Source organism: Hydra vulgaris, chromosome 12 (assembly GCF_038396675.1).
Source record: "Hydra vulgaris chromosome 12, alternate assembly HydraT2T_AEP".
NCBI classification, from domain to species: Eukaryota; Metazoa; Cnidaria; class Hydrozoa; order Anthoathecata; family Hydridae; genus Hydra; species Hydra vulgaris.
The window spans coordinates 50,855,001-50,877,500 of record NC_088931.1 but is presented as its reverse complement, the minus strand read 5'-3'; the positions used below and the strand labels follow the sequence as shown (position 1 = coordinate 50,877,500).

At 26.5% G+C, this 22,500-nt stretch overlaps 1 protein-coding gene across 1 annotated transcript in view; it reads right to left on the bottom strand.

Annotated features, from left to right (window-relative positions):
* Window positions 1-22,500, bottom strand: part of LOC100197582 (uncharacterized) — a 73,324-nt gene that overhangs the window by 31,875 nt on the left and 18,949 nt on the right. The window contains exons 8-18 of the mRNA XM_065811856.1: window positions 19,094-19,226; window positions 17,301-17,510; window positions 11,081-11,545; window positions 10,749-10,966; window positions 7,750-7,870; window positions 3,753-4,169; window positions 3,364-3,459; window positions 2,202-2,642; window positions 1,837-2,081; window positions 398-500; window positions 1-22 (exon numbers count right to left, since the gene is read on the bottom strand). The exon at window positions 1-22 is cut by the window's left edge and continues 288 nt beyond it. Coding sequence (XP_065667928.1) covers window positions 1-22; window positions 398-500; window positions 1,837-2,081; window positions 2,202-2,642; window positions 3,364-3,459; window positions 3,753-4,169; window positions 7,750-7,870; window positions 10,749-10,966; window positions 11,081-11,545; window positions 17,301-17,510; window positions 19,094-19,226 — 2,471 coding nt within the window. The remainder of the gene's footprint in view (window positions 23-397; window positions 501-1,836; window positions 2,082-2,201; window positions 2,643-3,363; window positions 3,460-3,752; window positions 4,170-7,749; window positions 7,871-10,748; window positions 10,967-11,080; window positions 11,546-17,300; window positions 17,511-19,093; window positions 19,227-22,500) is intronic.

Genomic DNA, 22,500 nt, shown 5'->3' with positions numbered 1-22,500 from the left:
GTTTTATCTGGTTCAATACTACCTGCAATAAAAACAATTTTTAAAGAACCAATAAAAGCTAAAAAAAAGTGAAATTGATAATAAGACTTATCAAAACAATTATAAAAAAAGATTTTTTTAATTGTTTTGATAACCAAACAAATGTAAAATATTTAGTAAAACTGAGACAGTAAATTCTGTTAACGCAGGAATAACTTTGAGTATATTTTAACTAAATAATTATTTTTGTGTGCAGTTTAGTTGATTTACTTAAAAAAATTTGTTAATTCTGATACTTGATACAGTGAATCAATTAGTACTTTTGTTAAATTTTTTTTATATGAGTTTTTTTTAAATATTTTATAGATGAAAATAATATACCATTTTATACTATTTAATTTATAACACAATTTATAACCTGGTGATTTAGCTTTCCCAATTGGACAACTCTGTAAAAACAGCACTTTGTCAAAAGCAATATAACCACTTCCAAGTCCATTTTTATAAACAACAAACTCAACCTGTTTTTGAATAAAAATTGAAAAAAAGTGTTAAAAAGAAGTTTAAGAAACCAATTTTCCGTAAATTTCATAAAAAAATGGCAACAAATTAAAATATTTAAAACATCCCCTAATTTTATATAACTCAGTCCACTTTTTATAGCAAAGTTACTTAGCCCACTTTTTATAGCAAAGTTTTTTCCTCTTGATGTCAAAATGGAATTTTTTTGTTTATCATTGTTTTGAACTCGGCCAATAATTTGTTGAAAATTGTCTAAAGCATTTTAAGCATTACTGAGTTGTGGATGAATTTTTTCTCAATCAAGTTGTTGCCAAGTTGCTGCCAAAAGCCTTGAAACACTGAACCAAAGTAAAAAAAATTTGCTGCTACTGGAGGTCTTCTCAATGAAAATGGACCAGCCTTAGCTGATCTTCAGCTTGTTCTAATTGAATTGAAACAAGCAATTTTACATGAAAGGCATTAGCACAATAAATTTGATTTTGTAAGAGTTGTGTAAATAAATCTTAATATATCTAATAAGTTATATAAACACCATAAAGACCCAATTTTCATCCAAACCCCCAATGAACTCTAAAATCTCAAATTCAAACCCCAATGAACTCTAAAACCTTAAATTTAAACTCTCCAATGAACTCTAAAACCTCAAGTTTAAGCTTCCAATGATTCAACTGAGAAAAACCCTAGCTTTCATTCCATACCCAAAACAGTAAAAGATTTGAATAATTAGCCTTATTTTAATGACATATAGAGCTATATACTATAACGTGAATATAATTTATAAATATTTGATAAAGAATAAATATAATACATATAAAAAATTGACAGTTATAGAAATTGACAATGAATAATTAACTGTCAATGAATATATTATTTATTATGAGAGTCAAAAATTAAAGTCTAATAAGCACTGTGACTATGATGCAACTATGATGCAACATTTGTACCATGTTAATTCAAAATGAGATGATTTTATTAGCACTTCATTAATAACAAATTTTTGGCATTCCACTAATAATGATTTATCAGTACTCCATTGTTAATAACTTATTGGCACTTCATTAATATTAATTTGTTGGCATTTTGTTAATAACAATTTACTGGCACTTCATTTATAATAACTTTATTGTTTACTCCATTAACAATAATTTATTGGCACATCATTAATAATAATTAACTGGCAGTCCATTATTAATAGTTTATTGGCATTTCATTAATAATAATTTAAAAAATAAAGTTAGTGTTAATTAATGAAACTTATAAATTTCTAAAATAAATAACAATTTTATAATTCATAAAAAATTATATTAAACTTAAAAAAATAAAAAATAAAAATACCATGGTAAATTTGTCGGAGTTCAAATCAAGATAATTTTCAAGCCATTTATCTTGAGCCTCTTGTCTATAAAAATATGCCAGCCTCTTTTTAATATTTACTCCATGACCGATAACAACAAGGCCAACAAACCCAGTTCCACCAAATTTCAACTTAAAAGAAACACAAACTCCTGAAACATTTAATGATAGTTTTTCCAAAACATCATCTATACTAACTTGAGATGCAGTTGAATAAAAAAAACCACCTTAAATGATAAATATTAAAATTAAAGAATACTTTTATAGAAAAATAAAATACAATATAAAAATTTTACATGTTAACATTTATATAGCTTTAAATAGTTTATAAATAACAAATTTCGTACCGAGCTTTGATGGTTTGTAAACAATTCTAAGTATACTTTCAGGACTAATAAATAAGTAATTAAATTTAAGCAAAACTGTAACAAGGGGTGTATATGATGCTGTCTTAAGTAGTTGAGTTAACAAAGAAGTAAGATCAGGGCTTGTAAAAATCTCAGTGATGTTTCTAGAAATGCACCATTTCATTTGAACTTCATCTGAACTATTTGAGATCTGCATAATAACATTACAACATGCTGGTACAAAAGACTTCAATGTTGAAACTAAATTTACATATTCAATTTGCACATTTTGCAGATCAAAAGTAATATCAAAATAAATTCGAAAAGAATTATTAGCATAATCCATAATATTTAAATAAAATTCTTCTTCAATAAAATCATCTTCAGATACTATTTCAAATGGTGCATGTTTGCTAATGATCTCTACTGTTGATGAAGTCTCTAAATATTATTAGTTTTTGTTAAAATTCAAGAAAATTTTATAAATTTTGTTTTAAGACATAAAACAAGGTTTTAAAAAAACTAAAAATTAAAAATTAAAAAAAATTTTGATTTAATGTTTAAATATTTTCATTTTAGTTAAAAGAAAAAACAATATCTCAAGTGTAATAAAATTTTTAATGTTACAAAATTAAAAAATACAAAATTAGAAGCTGTTAAGCTAATTTTAAAAGATACACACACTATTCTTTTTAATTTCAGACATACAAACCACACATCATTATTTTCAATTGTAGACATACAAACAATTTGTCGTTATTTTTAATCTTAGACAAATAATGCTGTATATTTCTATGCATCATTATTTTTAACCTCAGACAAATAAACCACACACCATTATTTTTAAACTTAGATAAAAATTCGTTTCTCCACATTTAAGTTGTCTCTAAAGTATCTTTAAAGCAAAAAGAATCTAATAACTTGTGGGCACACTCTTATACATCAAATAACTTGTGGGCACACTCTTACCAAAATTTATTACAAGGTACATTTTCATAGAAAACCTCATTATGAGTATTCTCATTACAACCAGCACCTTTATAATTAGAAAAAACCTTTCAATATCAAGATGTTGTGTTATGAACAGCATTACTTGCTGAAGTTAAAAACAAACTATTTTTTTATACTTATAACTGAACTCTTCATACAAAAAAGTACTTACCAATAGTTTCACAGGGACACACTTGATTTGAGCAATAACAGTCTGACCCATTTGTAAATCCTTCAGGTGGAAAAGACCCTGGGTAACTGTAACCATCTAAAAAAAAATCTTTCTACACATTATTCTGTAAATATCAAGTTCTAAGACTCTGTTACTTACACATTGTTAAACTCTCTGTTACTTACACTTTAGTTAAACATCATTTTTTTACTTTATTATACTATTAGTTTTTAAAATTTCACTAACCTCCCAATAACTAAAAAACCCATCATAACTCTGTCAAAACACAACAAAAGTTTATCAAATTATTATGATTTTTTAAGAAAGCATTAGTAGAATTTAAAGAAAACCAGTAACAACTAAAATTTATTAGTAAATTATGAGCTTACTAGGGGTAGCATTGAACAAAGTTTGGGATATTTCATCTTCTGTTAAAGCTATGTTCCACATTTGTATCTTTAATAATCTCGCTTGAAGCTCAGATTCAACATTGTAATAATCAGCAAAAACAAGAATATACTCATTAAATTGAGTGTAGTTTTGGTAATTTACATTTTTTAAAAGACTTCCAAAACCTTTTAATTCGTTGTTATAAAAAAACTTTAAACTTTGTTTTGACCAGACAAGAGTAAGTGTATAGGGGGTCACTGATGGCTTCTCCATTTCAACATTGTATCTTCCATACATGCTCACAACAGTAGCTGTAATTTTATTGTCAACTAAATGGATTTGAAATCCATTGCCATGAGTGAAATTTTGATGTCCTCCTAAACCAGCAGATAGTATAGGAAACGCTCTAAATGTTTCTAAAGAAATATTACCATAGAATCATAGAATTAAATAATCACTGTCTTTTATGACATTTTTATATTACAAATTTAAAATATTACAATAGAATCATTGAATTAAACAATTGCAACTTTATGAAATTTAGAAAAATAACAACAAATAAAAAATCTTAATAGCTTAACAGTGAAAATCGTAAAAAGCTAATTTTTATAAACACTATAAATTTTATCATTGTACTGTAATATTTGTAAACAAAATTGTGCTGAAAATGATATCACAATTATAATTATTATAAAAAAAGTTTCACATGTTCTAACTGTAGTTTGTTGATCAGATAACTTTTAGACATAATACTTCCTGGATTGAATACAGATTGTTGTTTGTATTTGTTTTATGCATACTTTTTGTATTTACTTGTGTATTTTTGTATACAAATTGTTCTCCTTCAGGAAATTAGATCAATTCTATGACAGAAGAAACGTTCTCTGTCATATAAAAATATGAGTTTTTATTGGCAAAGACAAATTATTCAGAGATATATTTTGTTGAACTAATACTAATAAAATTACACAACTTTTTTAGCATACATTCTCTAGTCAACATTTATTAAGATTTGTGCATAAGTTAATGCATCTGAACCTTTTTAAAGTTTCTTTTTATTAGATATTTTTAGTTTTATTTATAAAACTAGAAATATCTAATTAAAAGAAAATGCAAATGTTGCACATTTATTCAATGTTGTGGTTGTTACATTTAAAAAAATACTTAAGTAAAATGTTAAAGTACTGGCTGTGAAGTAACAAAATAAAATGAAAAAGTAATATATTAAATGCTAAACTAAATGTAAAAAGTAATATATTAAATGCTAAACTAAATGTAAAAAGTAATATATTAAATGCTAAACTAATTTACTGAAGTAAAAGTAAAAAAGTACAGTATGCACAGCATGCAATGTATGTTGAAAGGAAATTTTAGTTACAAAGTAAAAAGTAAAATTAACATTAACATATAAGAAATAAGTTTTTGAATCATCATGGAATGAAACTTAACATATATTCATTAATATAAGTATGTTTATTAGAACAGACTGGCAAGTTTACAACAGTTTTTCATTGATGGACATTAGAAGCTGCTGTTCAAAGTGTTCATCTGTCATTTTTGTGTGGTTTAGCATGAACACTTGCCCTGCTATACTAAATAAACATTTGCAGACTGCACTTTTTGTCAAAGCAGTGTTCAGTTTAAGAAAGACATTCTCCATGTGGAGAGCCATTAAGGTATCAAGTGAAGAATTCTAATAATGTATGTAGTAACAATGCTATCAGCAGCAGTATTAGTGTCACCTGATGATCTAAGTTGAAAGAAACCATCTTCAATTACAGAAATGGCTGCTTTATCTGCTGAACTTGCACTTGCGCTGTCACTGTTTTTAGCCAACTACTGCTGCAAAATCTTGTTTTTCAGGAATTAGAAAACAATTCTTTTTTGTTCATTGTCATCGACCCAACCTGTTTTAAATTTTGGATGAACAATTTCTGCTACTCTTAAATCTGCATTCATGATGTAGTGATGATTCATGATGTATTGGTTAAAAATGCTATCGAGCTCATTAAAACTGTACCAAATTATGCAAATCAAGCTTGTCACAAACGTTGTTCATCACATTTATTCCTTTATCAGTAACCAGCATGTTCATGCTTTCTACAGACATGTACATTGAATTCTACTTTTTCTGATTAGAAACAATAAACTGAAGTCCAAATAATTCATTAACAACTTCTGTAGATTTATTACTTCATGACTGCTTGTTTCATAATGCCTGACATTTTCTAAATGTTGACTGACTAATCTTTTTGACGACTGCATCATTGTCAGCAGTTGCAACATCATAAGTAGCATGTTAAATAAGTAGCCATTTTAATTTATCAAGTGGCATGTTAAATAAGTAGCCATTGAATTTATCAAGAGGCATGTTAAATTAGGTTTAGCAAGAGAACTGTTTAGACTTTGATACAGAAATTAAGTAAACAAATTTACAAAGTCTTTTTAACACATTTAAGCATTACATTTAAGATTTTAATTATGTAAAAAAGAAGATTTAAATTTAATTATTTAATTTAAATTTTTTTCAAAAACATAACTAAAGGTTGCCATTTTGATTATATCAAATGTCAAACATAATTCTAGAAAAAATTTGTAGGACTCAAGAATATTTTCTGATGACTATGTGGTTAGCGATTCAATGGTTTTTAATTTACAACTATTTTTAATATGCTTTAGAGGTTGTTAATATTAATATTTGTGGATATTGTATGGTATAAACTTTTATATCGTAATGCATATTGTATGATATTAATTTAATGCAAAAATGTGCAAAAATGGTATAAACTTTTATACCGTAACGCATATTGTATGATATAAACTTATGCAAAAAAAAGAATTTTATTCAGTGAAAAGAAAAAACATTTTATTATTGTGCTTGGAGCGTGAAAAATATACAAACAGTCAAGCTGCATTTTTGTTTTCATTAACGTTTTTAAATAGTTTTCCAAACAGACAGTCATGTTGCTAATTGTGTTATGTATTTAAATTGCATGTCTTTCCTGTTCAATGCGCTGTTGCATTGTCAGTTTTGTGATTTTGTGTGTATTATACAACTCATCCCAACCAATCAAGTTAAAGCACTTTTGTACTTTTTTTCTAAAATTAACTTATTAGATTGCAAAAAAGTATGCCTGAAAAGTGATGAAAGTAAAAGTAATAGTAATGCACTGTAAATATAAATGAATACTTTGTATACTGTATGGCATTACTTTATAAAAAAATTTAACAAATTCTTTCCTTTTTGTTAGTCTAGTGCTAAATATGCATATTTAACACTAGACTAACACTGATAGCACCATAGTTTAACTAAGTTTAGTTTCAACATTAAAATAAACATAAAATTGCGCATTTACTAAATAAAAACAAAATAATATACAATTATTTATATATATGTAGCAAATGATACATTGCATAACTATGAAACCTCACTCCTTTTGTTGCGTAAATTATTTGGTAATTTATTTTTCATGGATTTTTATTTAAGTGATTAAACTTATACATCTATAGTTAAATAGAAAAAATCAGTTACAAATGATTACTAACTGAAAAAATGAAATTTTTTAAAATGAAATTTTGAAATTTTTTCATAAAAATAACTTAATGAAGTAATAAAAGCATAACAGTAAATACCAAATAACTAAAACCAAAATAACATTCTTTAGATGACAATTGTTAAAAATTGATAATTGACAACTAGAGATTGACAACAATAAAAATAATCTTTAAACTTTGATGGTAATCATATCCTTAAATAAAGATTTAAAATACTTTATCTTGTCCTTAATCAAAGATTTAAAATACTTTCACCTCGCCTAAAAAAGTAGATGCTTCAGCAAAAATAGAAAAAGGGTGAAAACTTGAATACAAAAACATTTTATATTTGAATCAAATGGGTGTTTTTTACTCTTTTTTTAGTAAACCTAAAACTTCTTTAACAAAACAATAAAATTTAATTATTACAACTCTATTTATTAAAAGAAATAAGAATAATACTTTCACTCCCATAAAATTGATAATGAAGAATAACTTCCTTTGATAAAACAATTCTAAAGTGTTTTGTTTTGATCAATCCATTCAATGCAACATACTTATTTTCACCACCTTTTATGAAGACCTAAAAAAAATATTGTTACGTTTTATACAAAGTATTTTAATGTGCAACTTTTTTTGTTTTTGAAAAAAAGTACAATGAATCAATTTATAGCTTATAAACATTTAATGAAACAATTTTATATGTCCAGAGGAATAAGGCCATCAGTTATTTTTTGTAAATTTACTTTAAAAAAAATAATTACATGACAACTAATTTTAGTCGTGTTTTGATTATTAAAACCAAAAAAAAAAATAAAACACATGCATCATTAAACTCAGAAGATATTTTTCATTAGTAGAGAGTTATTTATAAATACCTCTCCTTATAGTTTCATTTTTTTGTTTTTTGTTTTTCCATTACAGCAGTTACATTTAGCACATAAAAATTAATTGCAATTAATTTGAAATAAATTTTGAGAAGAAAAATATTATTAGGTTTTTAATGAAATAATTAATTGCATTTAAAGATTAATTTTTTAATCATAGCCCTTATTTTTAATATTTAGTTTTTGGAATTTGCTTCTATTAGTAGATTAAAAAGCCAAAATACTTGTATATGTTTGAAATAACCCAAGACTCTATTTTATCACTTAATTTTTGAATGTAATTGAAATAAACTATTACAGATAAACTATTACAGAAAGACCAGCCTTTTTTTATATAAATGTTTATATGAAAAAAGATAAACCCCTTGATAACTGACACTAACATCATAATTGTAAATAAAGAACTTAATTATACCTGAAAGAATAAAAATATCAACAGTAACTTCAACTATTTTATTATTTACATAATCAATTTTCATAAACTAACATATTTTACTAAGTATAACTAAAATTTACTTTTAGCTTTTTAAAAAACCATTAAAACTACATATCTTTTTAACAACTTTAAAAAATTTTTGTTTTAAATCACTTTAAGTTCTTCAAATTAAAAGTATTAATAAAACTGCTAACAACTCCGTTAACAACGAAGCATACTATCTGAAGCATACTATCTGAAGCAACTCTGTATACCATCTATGGGAATTAATTTCAGTGTGTGTCACCTGTAAAAAATAGAATTACTTAAATGTATTTGATAAACCATTATTACATGAAATATTATTACAAAATTTGAAGCATTAGCTAAAATTATAGAAAATAAATTAAGGAAAAACTTTCAATTAACATTAAATTATGGTAAAACAATTATTAACAGCTTTTCGAAATTCATAATTTTTCAGAAATGATTGTGAATACTGGTATAAAATTAACTTCTAAAAATTGAATGGTAAAAAAAACTTTTAAAAATTTTATTTCCATGGAGTGATCAAAACTATTTTAATTTTTTTTTTTTTCAATATTATCTATTTATATTTTCAGATTGGTAAAACTCTTCACAAAAATTAAATGTTTCATTTTTGATTTTTGAAATTTCATAAAACTTTTTATGTTTTCATCATTTCATACTCATAAATTTCAGATTTAAGTTTGAAAAAACATTAACTTTTTAAGTTTAATGAGCTCAGAATAAAGTTTGTACATAGTTGAAAAATTCGATCAAGAGAACTAAAACTCTACATCTATTTGATCAAGAAGATACTGAAATATTTATGTATACAATGTATATCATTATTTTTTTTATTAACAAATTAATTAAATACATAAATTTTTAGCATTAAGTATACAGCCTTAAGAACAATATTTTTTTACCAAAGAAACACTTTAACTAACAGATGTTTTGAGCATACAAAATTAAATTAAATTTAAAATAACATATTTAAAAACATAAATCATTATTTATTTATATATAAAAAAACTAAAACTTTATATTAAATCAATGATCTTTAGAATACAGAAACCATTAATTTTATACTGGATTCCATATGTAAAATGGCAACAAATAACTCTTAAATAATCGGTTCAAAGACTATAAATCCTCTCAATATTTTTAGAGCTGTTTGAGAACGATCACCAGGAACAACAAATAGCGATTCAAAGGTGGAAATCTTAGATTTCCATAGATTTCTTTGCTCTGGACAAAAATATATTTTTCTTCTTCCATAGAACTCTCCCATGTAACTGCTCTATTTAAAACATTTTTTTGTGCATCTCTTATTGATCAAAGCAAGATAATCAAGATGGCTTCTAATGAAAATGCAAGATTTTGAAAATGTTTTAATAAATAGTTTTATCAAAAAAATAAAATGTATGTTTACTATATTTTTACCCTTAATAGTGCAATTAAATCATTCTTAAAAATGAGAATAAATAAAAACAGAAATTCAGGTTATAGTTCACCCAAACCGAGATTTTAGTTTCTGCTAAACTACGGTTCAAAATACTACCAAAATGCTACTAAAAAGAAAGATATTTTTTAGTGTAAATATTACATTTTAAATTGAATTAATAAAAAAAGGTTTCTAAACACAAGTTTAAAAAATGTTAACTAATATGTTAAATAATTGTTATTGTCTTTTAAAAATTAATTAATATTATCATTTGAAAATTAGTCAAAGAAGTTCCAGAATATTCAAGAAATTTAAAAATGAAGAAACGCGTGAAAAGTATTTAAATACTTAAAGTATTAACAAAATAATAACAAATAATAGTAAACAATTTATACTGATACATTTTAACATTTATGATTGAATTAGAAACACTTTGTATTGTATTAGCGCAAAAGCACAAATTAACAGTCACAATCAATTAAGTTTATCTGTCTCTGTGACCTTGGTGATATGATAAATATATTAGGCTTGATGAACGGAAAAATCTTTAGAAAATTTATGAAGTTCTGTCATCTTGATAAATAAAAAACTTATTTTCAGTTCAGTTCCAGTTTATAAAAAAATCGATAAACAATAGACTGAAAATGAAACAAAACAACTATAACAATAAATAATATAATAGACTTACTTTTTTTAATGTAACATAAAGGGTACAATTTATAAAAGAGCATATGGTATCAGAATATTTAACTTGCAAGAATATATCTACATCTACAGGTGATTTGGTATGCAAATGAATTCCAGTAAAACAGTAAGTTTGATCAAAAAAAACATTAATAATATTGTTAAACAAACCAAAGAATTTATTTTCCATTAACGGATTTAATATTCGCACATCTCCAATAACTATTTGTAAAAAATTAAAATAATAATTGAAATCATGCTATTTCTGTATTACTTTTTGTATTGAAATTTTAAAATTAATAAAACAAAAAAATCTGAGAAAAAATTAGTACAAACTCGTGTTTGAATATGTAATCAGTAACTTAACATCATCAGGATTATTTGTAAATGTTTGATTTTGTGGGATTACCATGATACATAGCCGTTTCAGCAAACCATTATATTGTCCTTGTAATTTTTTCAGTAAAAAAGTAAGGTTCAAGAGCTGAGTTGTCCCAAAAGAACTATTGAACATAAAAACTTCAGAGTCATTAGTAATTTGATTAATTTTATCTTCGTATAATAGCCTTTTTATACCATTTAATATTTCATCTTCAGGAACAAAAATTAAATAGATTCTAGCTTTAAAGTTCTCAGTGAATTTAATTGTTCCAATCTTTAAATAAAAATCTTTTACTCTTGCATTTGATGGCAAGTAGAAGTCATTGAAGAAAAGAAACATTTTTCCAGAATCAGAATTTTTGTCAATCAAATGATCTGACAAGTAAAAAGTTTTGACTAAGTCTTCAGATAACAACTCATCTAAATATCAAAAACTCTTGATTACTTAAAAAAAAAGCAATTAAATTTTTTTTGTATATCAACAATATCTTTTGTATATCAACAATTTTTTTTTGTATATCAACAATATCTTTTATAACGGGCACAAAACACAAGTTATTATAAAAGTTTTGATTTTTTTTTAAAACTTGAAAAAAAGAAAAGGTGTGCACTGTACTGATACAATTTTAAAATAAATATAAGAAAGCAAGTTTTTTCAGGAAAAAAAAAAATGTAGCATTGCTGTTGCTTGATAAATATTATAAATATATGTTATATAAGTATACTGCATTCGTAATGTATTTATAAAGTTCATAATGTCAGATTCTTTTCATTTTTTTGTTTGCATTAAAACTTGAATTTTAAAAATTCTGTCTACAAAATATGTTTGCACAATCCCAACCTAAAGAAGCAGAGATAATAACGTATGTAAAAAATTTTGATATATACCATAAAAATTTAACCTGTCTTTTTTTAATTTAATTTTGGGAACCACCAAAGGATAAAAAAAAAACAGTAAAGTAATAGGCCTCATAGACTTAGCGATAATGTGGTAAAAAGAATACAAAACCAGATTTCAATCAGAGGAAGACAACAATCTTTCTAACACCTCATAAATAAAATTTTGGACAAAATTTAAAAATTAATATTTTAAGAACTAATAAGTTTTATTATTTAATATTTCAACTGTTAATATGTTAGTATACGTAGTTTATAAATATATTAAAACAATTATTTCAAATTTCATATTTAGCAATATTATAAAGTTTTTTGAAAGATGTTTTATTTGAGTAAGGAAAATTTCTTTATTCATCTTTGAATAACAATATCTAATTCTTGCTTCAAACTCTTCCAAATTCTCAGCTCTCCAATTATTCTCGTACACTAGCCGTTTTAAATCACCCCAAAAGTTTTCAATTGGTCTTGCTTCTGGAACGTTAGTTGGGTTTATATTTTTGGGTACAACTTTGACTTTGGGTACAATTTTTTTCAATTTAAAAAAGTCAATGACTTTGCGTAATCTAATTGAGCTAGATCAGGCCAGAAGATAAACTCATTGTCTTTTTTATAATATTCTGATACTAGAGGAAGTAAAGTTTTTTCTAGTATCTCTTTATAAGTGTACTGGTTGATTGCCTGCTTACTGTGATGAATATAAAGAGGGCTTATTCCATGGGGGCTGATGCAACAAGAAACTAAGAGCTTGTCCTCGTACTTTTTACGCAAATTGTATCTTATTTGGTCAGAACATTGAGATATATCAGCGGCATAAAACCTATCATTACCAACTAATGTGCTATGGTTTAAGGTAAAATAGCTTTCATCATCCATAACAAAATCCAAGTTTTTATAATTTTCGTACAATTTACGACATTTAGGACGCATAGCTTTATTCTGCTGATGGCTACGATCAGGATGATTTTTTTTTTTGAAAGTTCGAATGTTAGTCATTGTTTTTAGTACTTGGGAAATTCGAGTTTGACTACAGTTAAAAACTTGAGCCACTTTCTTTTGGGAGCACCCTGACTTATTTTCAAAAAATGCAGCAATCTTTGGAATATTTTCTTTAGTAGCTACCTTAGCAATTTGACCACTTCCAACTTTTCTTTTTAGAGATCCATTCTCCAATTTTACAATTTTATCGTAAGCAGTTGATCTGGATAAACCCCATTCCATAAACTGCTTAGCAACAAACGCTTCACCTTTTTCTTAATTTTTTTGGAAAAAAATTTTCATAAATTTTTCGAAGTCCTTTACTTTGACCATTTTATTTTCAATATTTAAATAATATTTTGAACTTAATAAAACTAAATTTAAATAGATTATAAAATCCTCTCTCAAATAAGTATAAAGGTTTTTGGCGTGCATGAAATAAATTACATAATAAATGCAATTAAAATTTGTCTGAAATTTTATTTATAGGGTGCTACTAATTGGGGAAAGGTCAACGCATCTATTTGATTGACAAATAAAGTATAAACAAAAAGTATACAATGTTTAATGACCTGTATTCAAATCTGCATGTTTTATACAAAACATACAAAAAATATTTAAAAATTTCTTATTTGGATACCCAAATCCTGTTAAAAGTGTGATAAAATAATAATAAGTATTAAAGATTTAAAAACTTATATAACTTTATATATACATTTAACATTCTATTAAATATATACAAAACTTTCAAACAAACTTCACAGCAAACATCTTAATTAGGCTATCCAAAAATTTCTATTAAAAAGAGATGACTCAAATTGAGCAAATAAAAAAACTTTGAAGTTATTTCCATTGATATTAATAAATCATGTCAAACATTACTATGACTTTGTATGATTATTGATGAAAACCAACTTTTTTATCTATTTATAATAACTTTTTCTCAAGTTTTGCTGAACTATTGCTAAGAATGGTGCAGATAAAATCACTTTTTATTTCATTATTTTTATATAGCCTCTATTCTTTTTCAGTTCATAATAAATCATTTAAGTAATGATGCCAAAAAATTGAAAAATATGTGAGTCAGAATAAATACTTTTTAAATGAAATACTTACAAAAAAAAATTAATTCTAGCATTTGATAAAAGATTTTATTAATTGCAAGGAACACGCTAGAACATTAACAAGAAATATCTACAAATAATGGACAAAAATGCACAACAATATAAAAACAGTACCATATCTACTAAAACACCTTTAGCAAATAAGTAAGCAAGTAAGACACACTAATCCCGACCTTCTACAAGTCTACAGATCTTATGCTATTATGAACTTGATACATAGTGCTCCTGTTCTTACTTTAGACAGTCCTCCTGGAAAAAGAATTCAATATTTTCATAATAATGCCTCCTTGTAGCAGCTGGCTATAAGACTGTCGATGTAGCAGCACTCCCTAGTAGCAGCAGGCTATAAGGTAGTCAAGGTATCTACAATTTGCGCATGTTTTACAGAAAGCAACACTCCTGACATGTTTTATCTATTTGTCAGTCAATGTAGCAACACTTCTTCCATGTTTTAAAAACATTATAAAATAATAAAAAAAATAAAAAAATATTAATAATTAAAAAAACTTTCTAGCCATTATTATAGTGGTTTTTTAAAAAGCTATAAAACTTGATGTACTTTCGCGTTTGCTTTATTGTTTTAACTTTTAAATGACATTAAAATGTTGCTTAATTGTTGATGCCACATATATGTTAAAAAAAAGCATTGAAAGAGACCTTTTTTTTTACCATTAAAGTCTCTTTTGACTACTATATAAGGATATAAATACATATACAGTGGAGAAAATAGAATTAGCCTCACCAGGTACTGATCCAATATTTTGTAAATCTCTAAGCAAATTTGTGTGGTGCATCTTTTGTATCCACACTTATATAATTATTGTTACAAACAACAACTTTTTAGATTATAATATAGCATAATTAAATTGCAGTACATTTGATAAAACCATAAAATGTATAATACTTAATATTTGTGGTAGCAAATAGAGTTAGATCATCAATAATTATTTCAGTTTACTTGTATATTTTGATCTGGTGATACGCAATTGTGACTTATTATTATTTGTTAGTTAAACAAAGACTGTGAAATCATGGCTCATTAAGTTTTTAACATTTGGTTTTTGATACCTGAAATTGAAATGGGACGTGGTAAGCGTTTAACGAATGAAGTATTAGCAGTAATCAAAGCATATGAAAATACAGACTAATCTAATCGGAAAATTATAAAGTAAATTAAAAGATCTATAAAAGCGGTTAATAATTACTTCAAGATTAGTGTTAATTATGGAGCTTATAAGGAAAGTAGTGACAAACTTTAAATTGATAATTGTACTAAACGAGTTATTGTACGTTGTGCTGCTGCTCAGCACATGACTACATCTCAAATTCGTGTTGATTTACAATTACCTGTAACTGTTCAACGTGTGAGACAAGTCTTACACGAAAATCCAAACACAGTTCGGAAAAAGGTAAACCAAGACCAAAACTTACTGTTCGTCATAAAGAAGTTAGATTACAATTTGTAAAAGAACACATGTTTTGGTTGGAAGAGTGGCATCAAATTCTCTTTAGTTATGAAAAAAAGTTCAATCTAGATGGTCCTGATGGCTATCAATATTACTGGCACGATCTTCGAAAAGAAAAAGAAACTCGAATGAGTCGTAACTTTGGTGGTGAAACTGTTATAATTTGGGGAGTTTTTTCCTTTGCTGGAAAACAACCACTGGCATGGATTTCAACAAAAATGAGTTCACAGGACTACATTGGTTTATTAGAAATTAGTTTGCTTGAACATGGTGAAGAATTGATGGGTGAAAGTTTAACTTTTTAACAAGACAATGCTGCTATCCATAACTCAAAGCTTACAAAAGCTTGGTTTAGAGAGAAAAATATTCACATAATGGAATGACCTGCATGCAGTCCAGATCTTAACCCAATTGAAAATCTATGGGGAATACTTTCTAGAAAGGTTTATGAAAATGGTAAGCAACATAAATCTGCATTGGAGCTGAAAACTCATATCAGAGAAACTTGGAATGAAATATCTATAGAAACTATCCAAAATCTAGTGACTAGTATGTCAAGTCGCCTATTTAAAGTCATTAAAAATTCAGGAATCAATGCTAAATATTAAACGAGCGTAAAACAAAATATTTTTTGTATTTTCTTGTATATAATGTAAATGAGACTAATTCTGTTTTCTCCACAAATTGAAAACTTTTAGTTTTTTTTTCCATTTGTAATTAATTAAACATACCAATTTATAAATTTTTTAATTGCAGTAGAAGATAATAAGAAATGTTTCATTGCCATTTTTTTAAATTAGAATGAAAAATAAAGGTGAGGCTAATTCTATTTTCTCTGCTGCATATATGTATATATATATAAAAATTAGTAGAAAATCACTTGCCAAACTTTTTTCATTTTACATTGTTTAATCAATTAAGACTCATCAGAAAAATTCTGATGAGTACATACATCATACTGCTTCAGTACATACATCGACTAACAAATATCCTGACATGCAGTGGAGTGCTGCTACATTAACTGAAGGTTTAGGGTGAGGCAGCAATCTTTTCTTTCATTACTCTTCATTTTTTTCCTCTCATTTTTGTTGAATTAGAACAAAAATTAAGGTGTGCTAATTCTATTTTCTCCGCTGCATATATATATACATATATATATATATATATATATATATATATATATATATATATATATATATATATATATATATATATATATATATATATATATATATATATATATATATATATATATATATATATATATATATATATATATATATATATATATATATATATATATATATATATATATATATATATATATATATATATATATATATATATATATATATATATATATATATATCAGGCAAAACAAAGTCTATAGGCTTTAGCTAGCTCAAAAATCAGAAAAGTATTATTGCATAAACATAAAACAGTGCCTTTTTCCTTAACAAAACACTTTACACCATCCTAATAAATATTTTTGGTAAATAATAACAATGAATCACTTTAAAAACATTTATCATTAATTACAGTTGAAAATTTTTAATTAACTTAAATTATTATCATTAACTATATACTTTTAACTAATTTTTTATTTCTTTATTTGTTTGTTATTGTTTTTTTTTAGTTGTTTTTTTATTCTAAGATTTTTTTATAAACTCTTAAGTTTCAAATAAAAAAATGTTAAATTTTCAAATTTCATACCCACTTCTAACTGAATTGTAAAACCACTGACACATAAGTGAGGTTGAGTGAAGCAGTCAGGTCCCAAATAATCACTCATCAATTTACTTCTAAGATTACGTTTTTGTAAATATTTTGAATTTCCATATAATGTTTGACTACCTTTGGTGTTAGTGTACTCATCATATGCATTATAGGAAATGAAATTTAAGTTTGTCCAAGTGTAGTCAGCTAAAATTAAAATTGAAATTTAAGTTTGTCCAAGTGTAGTCAGCTAAAATTAAAATAATAAAAATATCTAAAATGTAATGTAAAAAAAAAATTTTTAAAACAATTAGTTGTTTTCAAAATAACTGAGTAAAAAAAACAGATAAGATTTGCATTAGAGAGTTTTTAGTTTTTTAAAGTAAGTTTTTTGTCTGTTTTTATTTTATTTTTAGATAATGCAAAAATATTTAGTATAGATATCTAACATTTTAGCTAAAATTGAACAAGACAAAAAACTATTTCTTATAAAAAGAGCTCTTAAACTTTAAACGATAATCTTGTGTACTTTTATGATGATACAATAAAATACAGTTTTTATCTGTTCAATCTATTTATTCCAAAATAAACTGATTCATTACATTACTACATCAAGTTTGGTTTAATTTTGATTCAACTCTTTTAGTTCTTTTGAATTGACCCATTAAAATGATGCAATTTAATAAGTAATTTTAATAAATGATGCATTGTAATAAAAAACTTTTATATTGTGCTCTTCTGAGATCACAAAGATAAATTTTGATTTTGCTCCAAAAAAACTTTGCTAATTATCATAAGATTAGTAACTTAAAATTATTATAAAAACTAAACTAATTTTTAAACATTTTTTTAATTTTCTAAAATTTATTAATATATGTTAAAAAAAAAAAATCATTTTTTATAAAATTTAAAAGGATTAAAGTTACAGTTTTGGACCAAAAAAAAGGAGCTTTTAATATATTACAGAGTTTACATATTTATAAGATCAATGCAATAAATGTAACCAAAGGTTTCACATTAAAATAAAAAATTAATAAAAAAATACTTTTCAAATAACAACAACTACATTGCTCTTCAATTACAAGTTACAGAAATTTATTTTGTAGCAGGAATATCGTATTTGATAGCATAGAGGCTGTACTAATCTTCTTAATCATCTATTATATTAAAAAGTTTTCATGAACTTCTAGATAATTAAAATGATTGAGAAGATAATTTAGATAAATTTAGAAGATAACCTTTATAATACTTGTAACTTTATAATACTTGTAACTGCTGCTGAAAATTTAAGTAACCACTTAAGTATAATTTTAATTTAACTGTTCTTTAATGAAAGAATCATTAAAGAACAGTTAAATTAAATTGAAAAATATGTAATTAAATATTTTAAGTGGAGTTTTGCAATATAATTTGAAATATGCAAATCAGCATGCAGTCAGAATAATGAAATGATTTCAGAGAATATAAAAACCTACTTGATTTTGATGGTTAATTAAAAGTATAATTGTCTCCATTAACAAAATTACCTGACAGATAATTATCTCCATTAACAAAATTACCTGACAGATAATTGTCTCCATTAACAAAATTACCTGACAGATAATTATCTCCATTAACAAAATTACCTGACAGATAATTGTCTCCATTAACAAAATTACCTGACAGATAATTGTCTCCATTAACAAAATTACCTGACAGATAATTATCTCCATTAACAAAATTACCTGACAGATAATTGTCTCCATTAACAAAATTACCTGACAGATAATTATCTCCATTAACAAAATTACCTGACAGATAATTATCTCCATTAACAGTGACTGTTATTTTACGTGAGCTAGTCATAAACCATTCCAATTCAGATAATAAAATTTCTGTTGTTCGAAATGGACGAAAGCTAATTTCACTGAACACTTTAAACATCTAAAACAAAATAGAAAAAAATTTAAAATTTATATCTAAAATAATCTGTAATATATAATACTAAACCTAAACAAAAGCATTTCTTAAAATATCTTTTTTATAAAATAAAATTTTATTTAATCATGTCTGTTTTTTATAAATTTGACCATACCCTTACCTAACCTGCAGATTTTCAGACTTATTAATAATCAAAAGAGTGCATAAACAAAGTAAACTAAATATGATCTAAAAGAGTACATATTTAAAGAGTTCAAATTTAAAAATAAAAATATACATTTCTATAGAACACGCAAAAAAATAGTCAGATCAGGTTATCCTACTACTTATAATATGTAACCCAGTACAACCTGCTTCATGTCCTGCTCCCATGTAGAATAGGCTTTTATAGGCAAAGGCTAGAAAAAGCCAAATCTGAAACGCATCCAGCTAATGTCTTGTAGAAAGCCTCCTAGGCAAAGACTTTAGGGGTAAACAGATTCTATCTTTTGATCAGTCTTGCAGCACATCCTCATCTATCAGGCTGGTGTAGATGTATTTATAATACATTGTTTCCAGTTTAGGATGTTGAATGCTGGATCTTCTTGACTCAATACATGGGTTTTAGTGCCATGTTGCACATGGATGGTGTCCCTGTTCGTGCTTTTAGTGTGCATGGTTGAGGCCATTTTTGGAGCTCTTTGCTATGGCTTAGGATTTAATAGTATTGAGGCAATTGCTTGGACTATTAAATAATGTACTGAGTACTATCTATGCTTCCAGTCAAGTTCTTTAACAAATTTAAAAATGACTAAAGTATCAAAAACTATTAAACACAAAAAACCATTGTCATCACAAAATTCTCTAAATCATTTACTAATATTTGTGGTCTTCGAAGTAACTTTTTTTTTGTTGAGTCTTGTCTCTTGCAAAGTTCCTAGTTGCTCCGGTGAGACTACTTTGAGTTTAGCTGTCTCATCTTGTGATCTTAGTGTTGATGGTTATCATTCTTTAATTCGTAATTTTCTTAAAGACTATAAGTCACATGATTGGCCTGGACATTTGTAAGAGTTCACTTATTTGTCGGGAAACTAGGTTTGAATCCACTGACTATTCTTTTATGTGCTTTCATTTGGCACCACTTCACTCTATCACCTTTTTCTTTGTTCTATATCACTCTCCTTCATCTCAAGACTGCACTCTTTCAATTTTAATTCTGATCAAATTGAGCAGGCTCTTTTTCTTTATCTTCTGCCAATATCGTTGTTATTGGTGACTTCAATGTTTATCACACTGAATGGCTTGACTCTAGTGTCAGTGACTCAGCAAGCATTAAGGCTTACAACTTTTTTCTTTCTCAATCTCTAACTCAAATAGTTAACTTTCCAACTTGCTTTCCAAACAGTCTGCATCATTTAGCTATTTTACTTGACTTATGTCTTGCTTCTGATCCTAGTCAGTGCTCAGTTTCTCCACATTTACCCTTAGGTGCTTCTGATCACAGCTTGATCTCTCTAAAACTATAATCTCATTCTTCTTCATCATCAGAATCCCTTTATCATCGTACCTCTTACAACTACCATAAAGCTGACTGGGACTCTTTTCATGATTTTCTTTGTGGCGGCCCATAGGTAGAAATCTTTTCCCTTCCTGGTGACCAATGCGCTTCTTACATAACTTCTTGGATTCAGGCTGGTATAGAATCTTTTATTCCTTCTCGATAATTTTAAGTCAAGCCTCACTCTTCAACATGTTTTTCTTCTCATTGTGCTGCTGTAATTTCCAATCGAAACCATTACTTCCATATATATCAGCAAAACAATTCTCCAGAAAACAGACATCTGTTTACTATTGCTAGAAACCACTGTAAAAAGGTTTTGTCTAACGCTAAAGCCTGCTATTCTTAGGTCATGAAATCTTGTATTTTATATCAAAAATTAGGCACTTGTGACTTCTGGAGAATCTTTAACAGTATCTATAATAAAAGGAAATCTGTTATTCCACCTCTCTTGAATAGTTCATATTTTGTTTCCTCACCTAAAAACAAAGTCCATTGCTTGACATTCATATCACTCCAGCTTCTGTATCTAAAGTGATTTCCTGTTTAGCCTTATTTACAACTTGTGGTCCAGACAACAAAAGTGTTCTCGGGAGCTGCTTTCTATGCTTTCAAAACTACTTAACAAGCGCTTATCAGAGTCTTGTTTTCCAGCCTGCTGGAAACGACATCTGTTATCTCTATTTTCAAAAAATCTGGAGAGCAACCTGGCTTGTCTAACTACCGTCCCATCAGTATTCTTCCTATCATAAGCAAGGGTTATGAGTCTTTAATTAACAAACACTTAATCTCTCATCGTGAACCTAATAACTTTCTGATCATCAATATGGATTTTGATCTTCTCATTCTACAGCTGATTTGCTAGCAATAATAATTAATAGGTTTTATTGTGTATTAGACAGTGGTGGAGAGGTTAAAGCTATCGCTCTTGACATTTCTAAAGCTTTTGATAAAGTTTGGCATGCTGGTTTTCTCCATAAGCTTTCATCTTATGGTATATCAGATAACATTTTAAAGATTAATGAATCTTTTCTTTCCAATTGTAATATAAAAGTTGTCCTCAATTGACAGCACTCTTCTTCATATCCTGTAACTTCAAGGGTTCCTTAAGATTCTTACCTCGCCCCTATATTCTTTTAAATTTACATTAATGATCTTCCAGATATTATCATATCTAAGGTGGCATTGTTCGCTGATGATACTACCATTTATTCTTGTCTTGATAAGAAGCCAACATTCTTTGACTGCCTGGTGGGGACATTTGAACTTGAAAACGATCTTACTTGCTACAGCATGGGGCTTACAGTGGCTGGTGAACTTTAATTCTGATAAAACTCAATTTTTTTCAGCCATTTGTTATTGCAATAATTTAGATCTTCTTATATTTAAAAATGGTTATGTACTCACTGAGTTAACTCTAACTTCTAATCTTTCTTGGAAACCATATGTCAAATCCAATTCAAAATTAGCAGCTGCTAAGGTTGCATCTCTTTATCATGCTTGACACTTTCTTAGTCCAGATTCTATTCTTTATCTCTATAAATCTCATTTCTATCCTTGTATGGAATACTCTACCACCCCATATTTGGGGCAGATCTTCCAATAATGTCCTTTCTCTTTTAGACAAGGTGCAAAAAAGTATTGTAAACATATTTGGGCCTGCTCTTGCAGCCAACCTCCAGCCACTTTCACATCGCCATGATGTTGCTTCTCTTTCTGTTTTCTACAAATACTGCAATG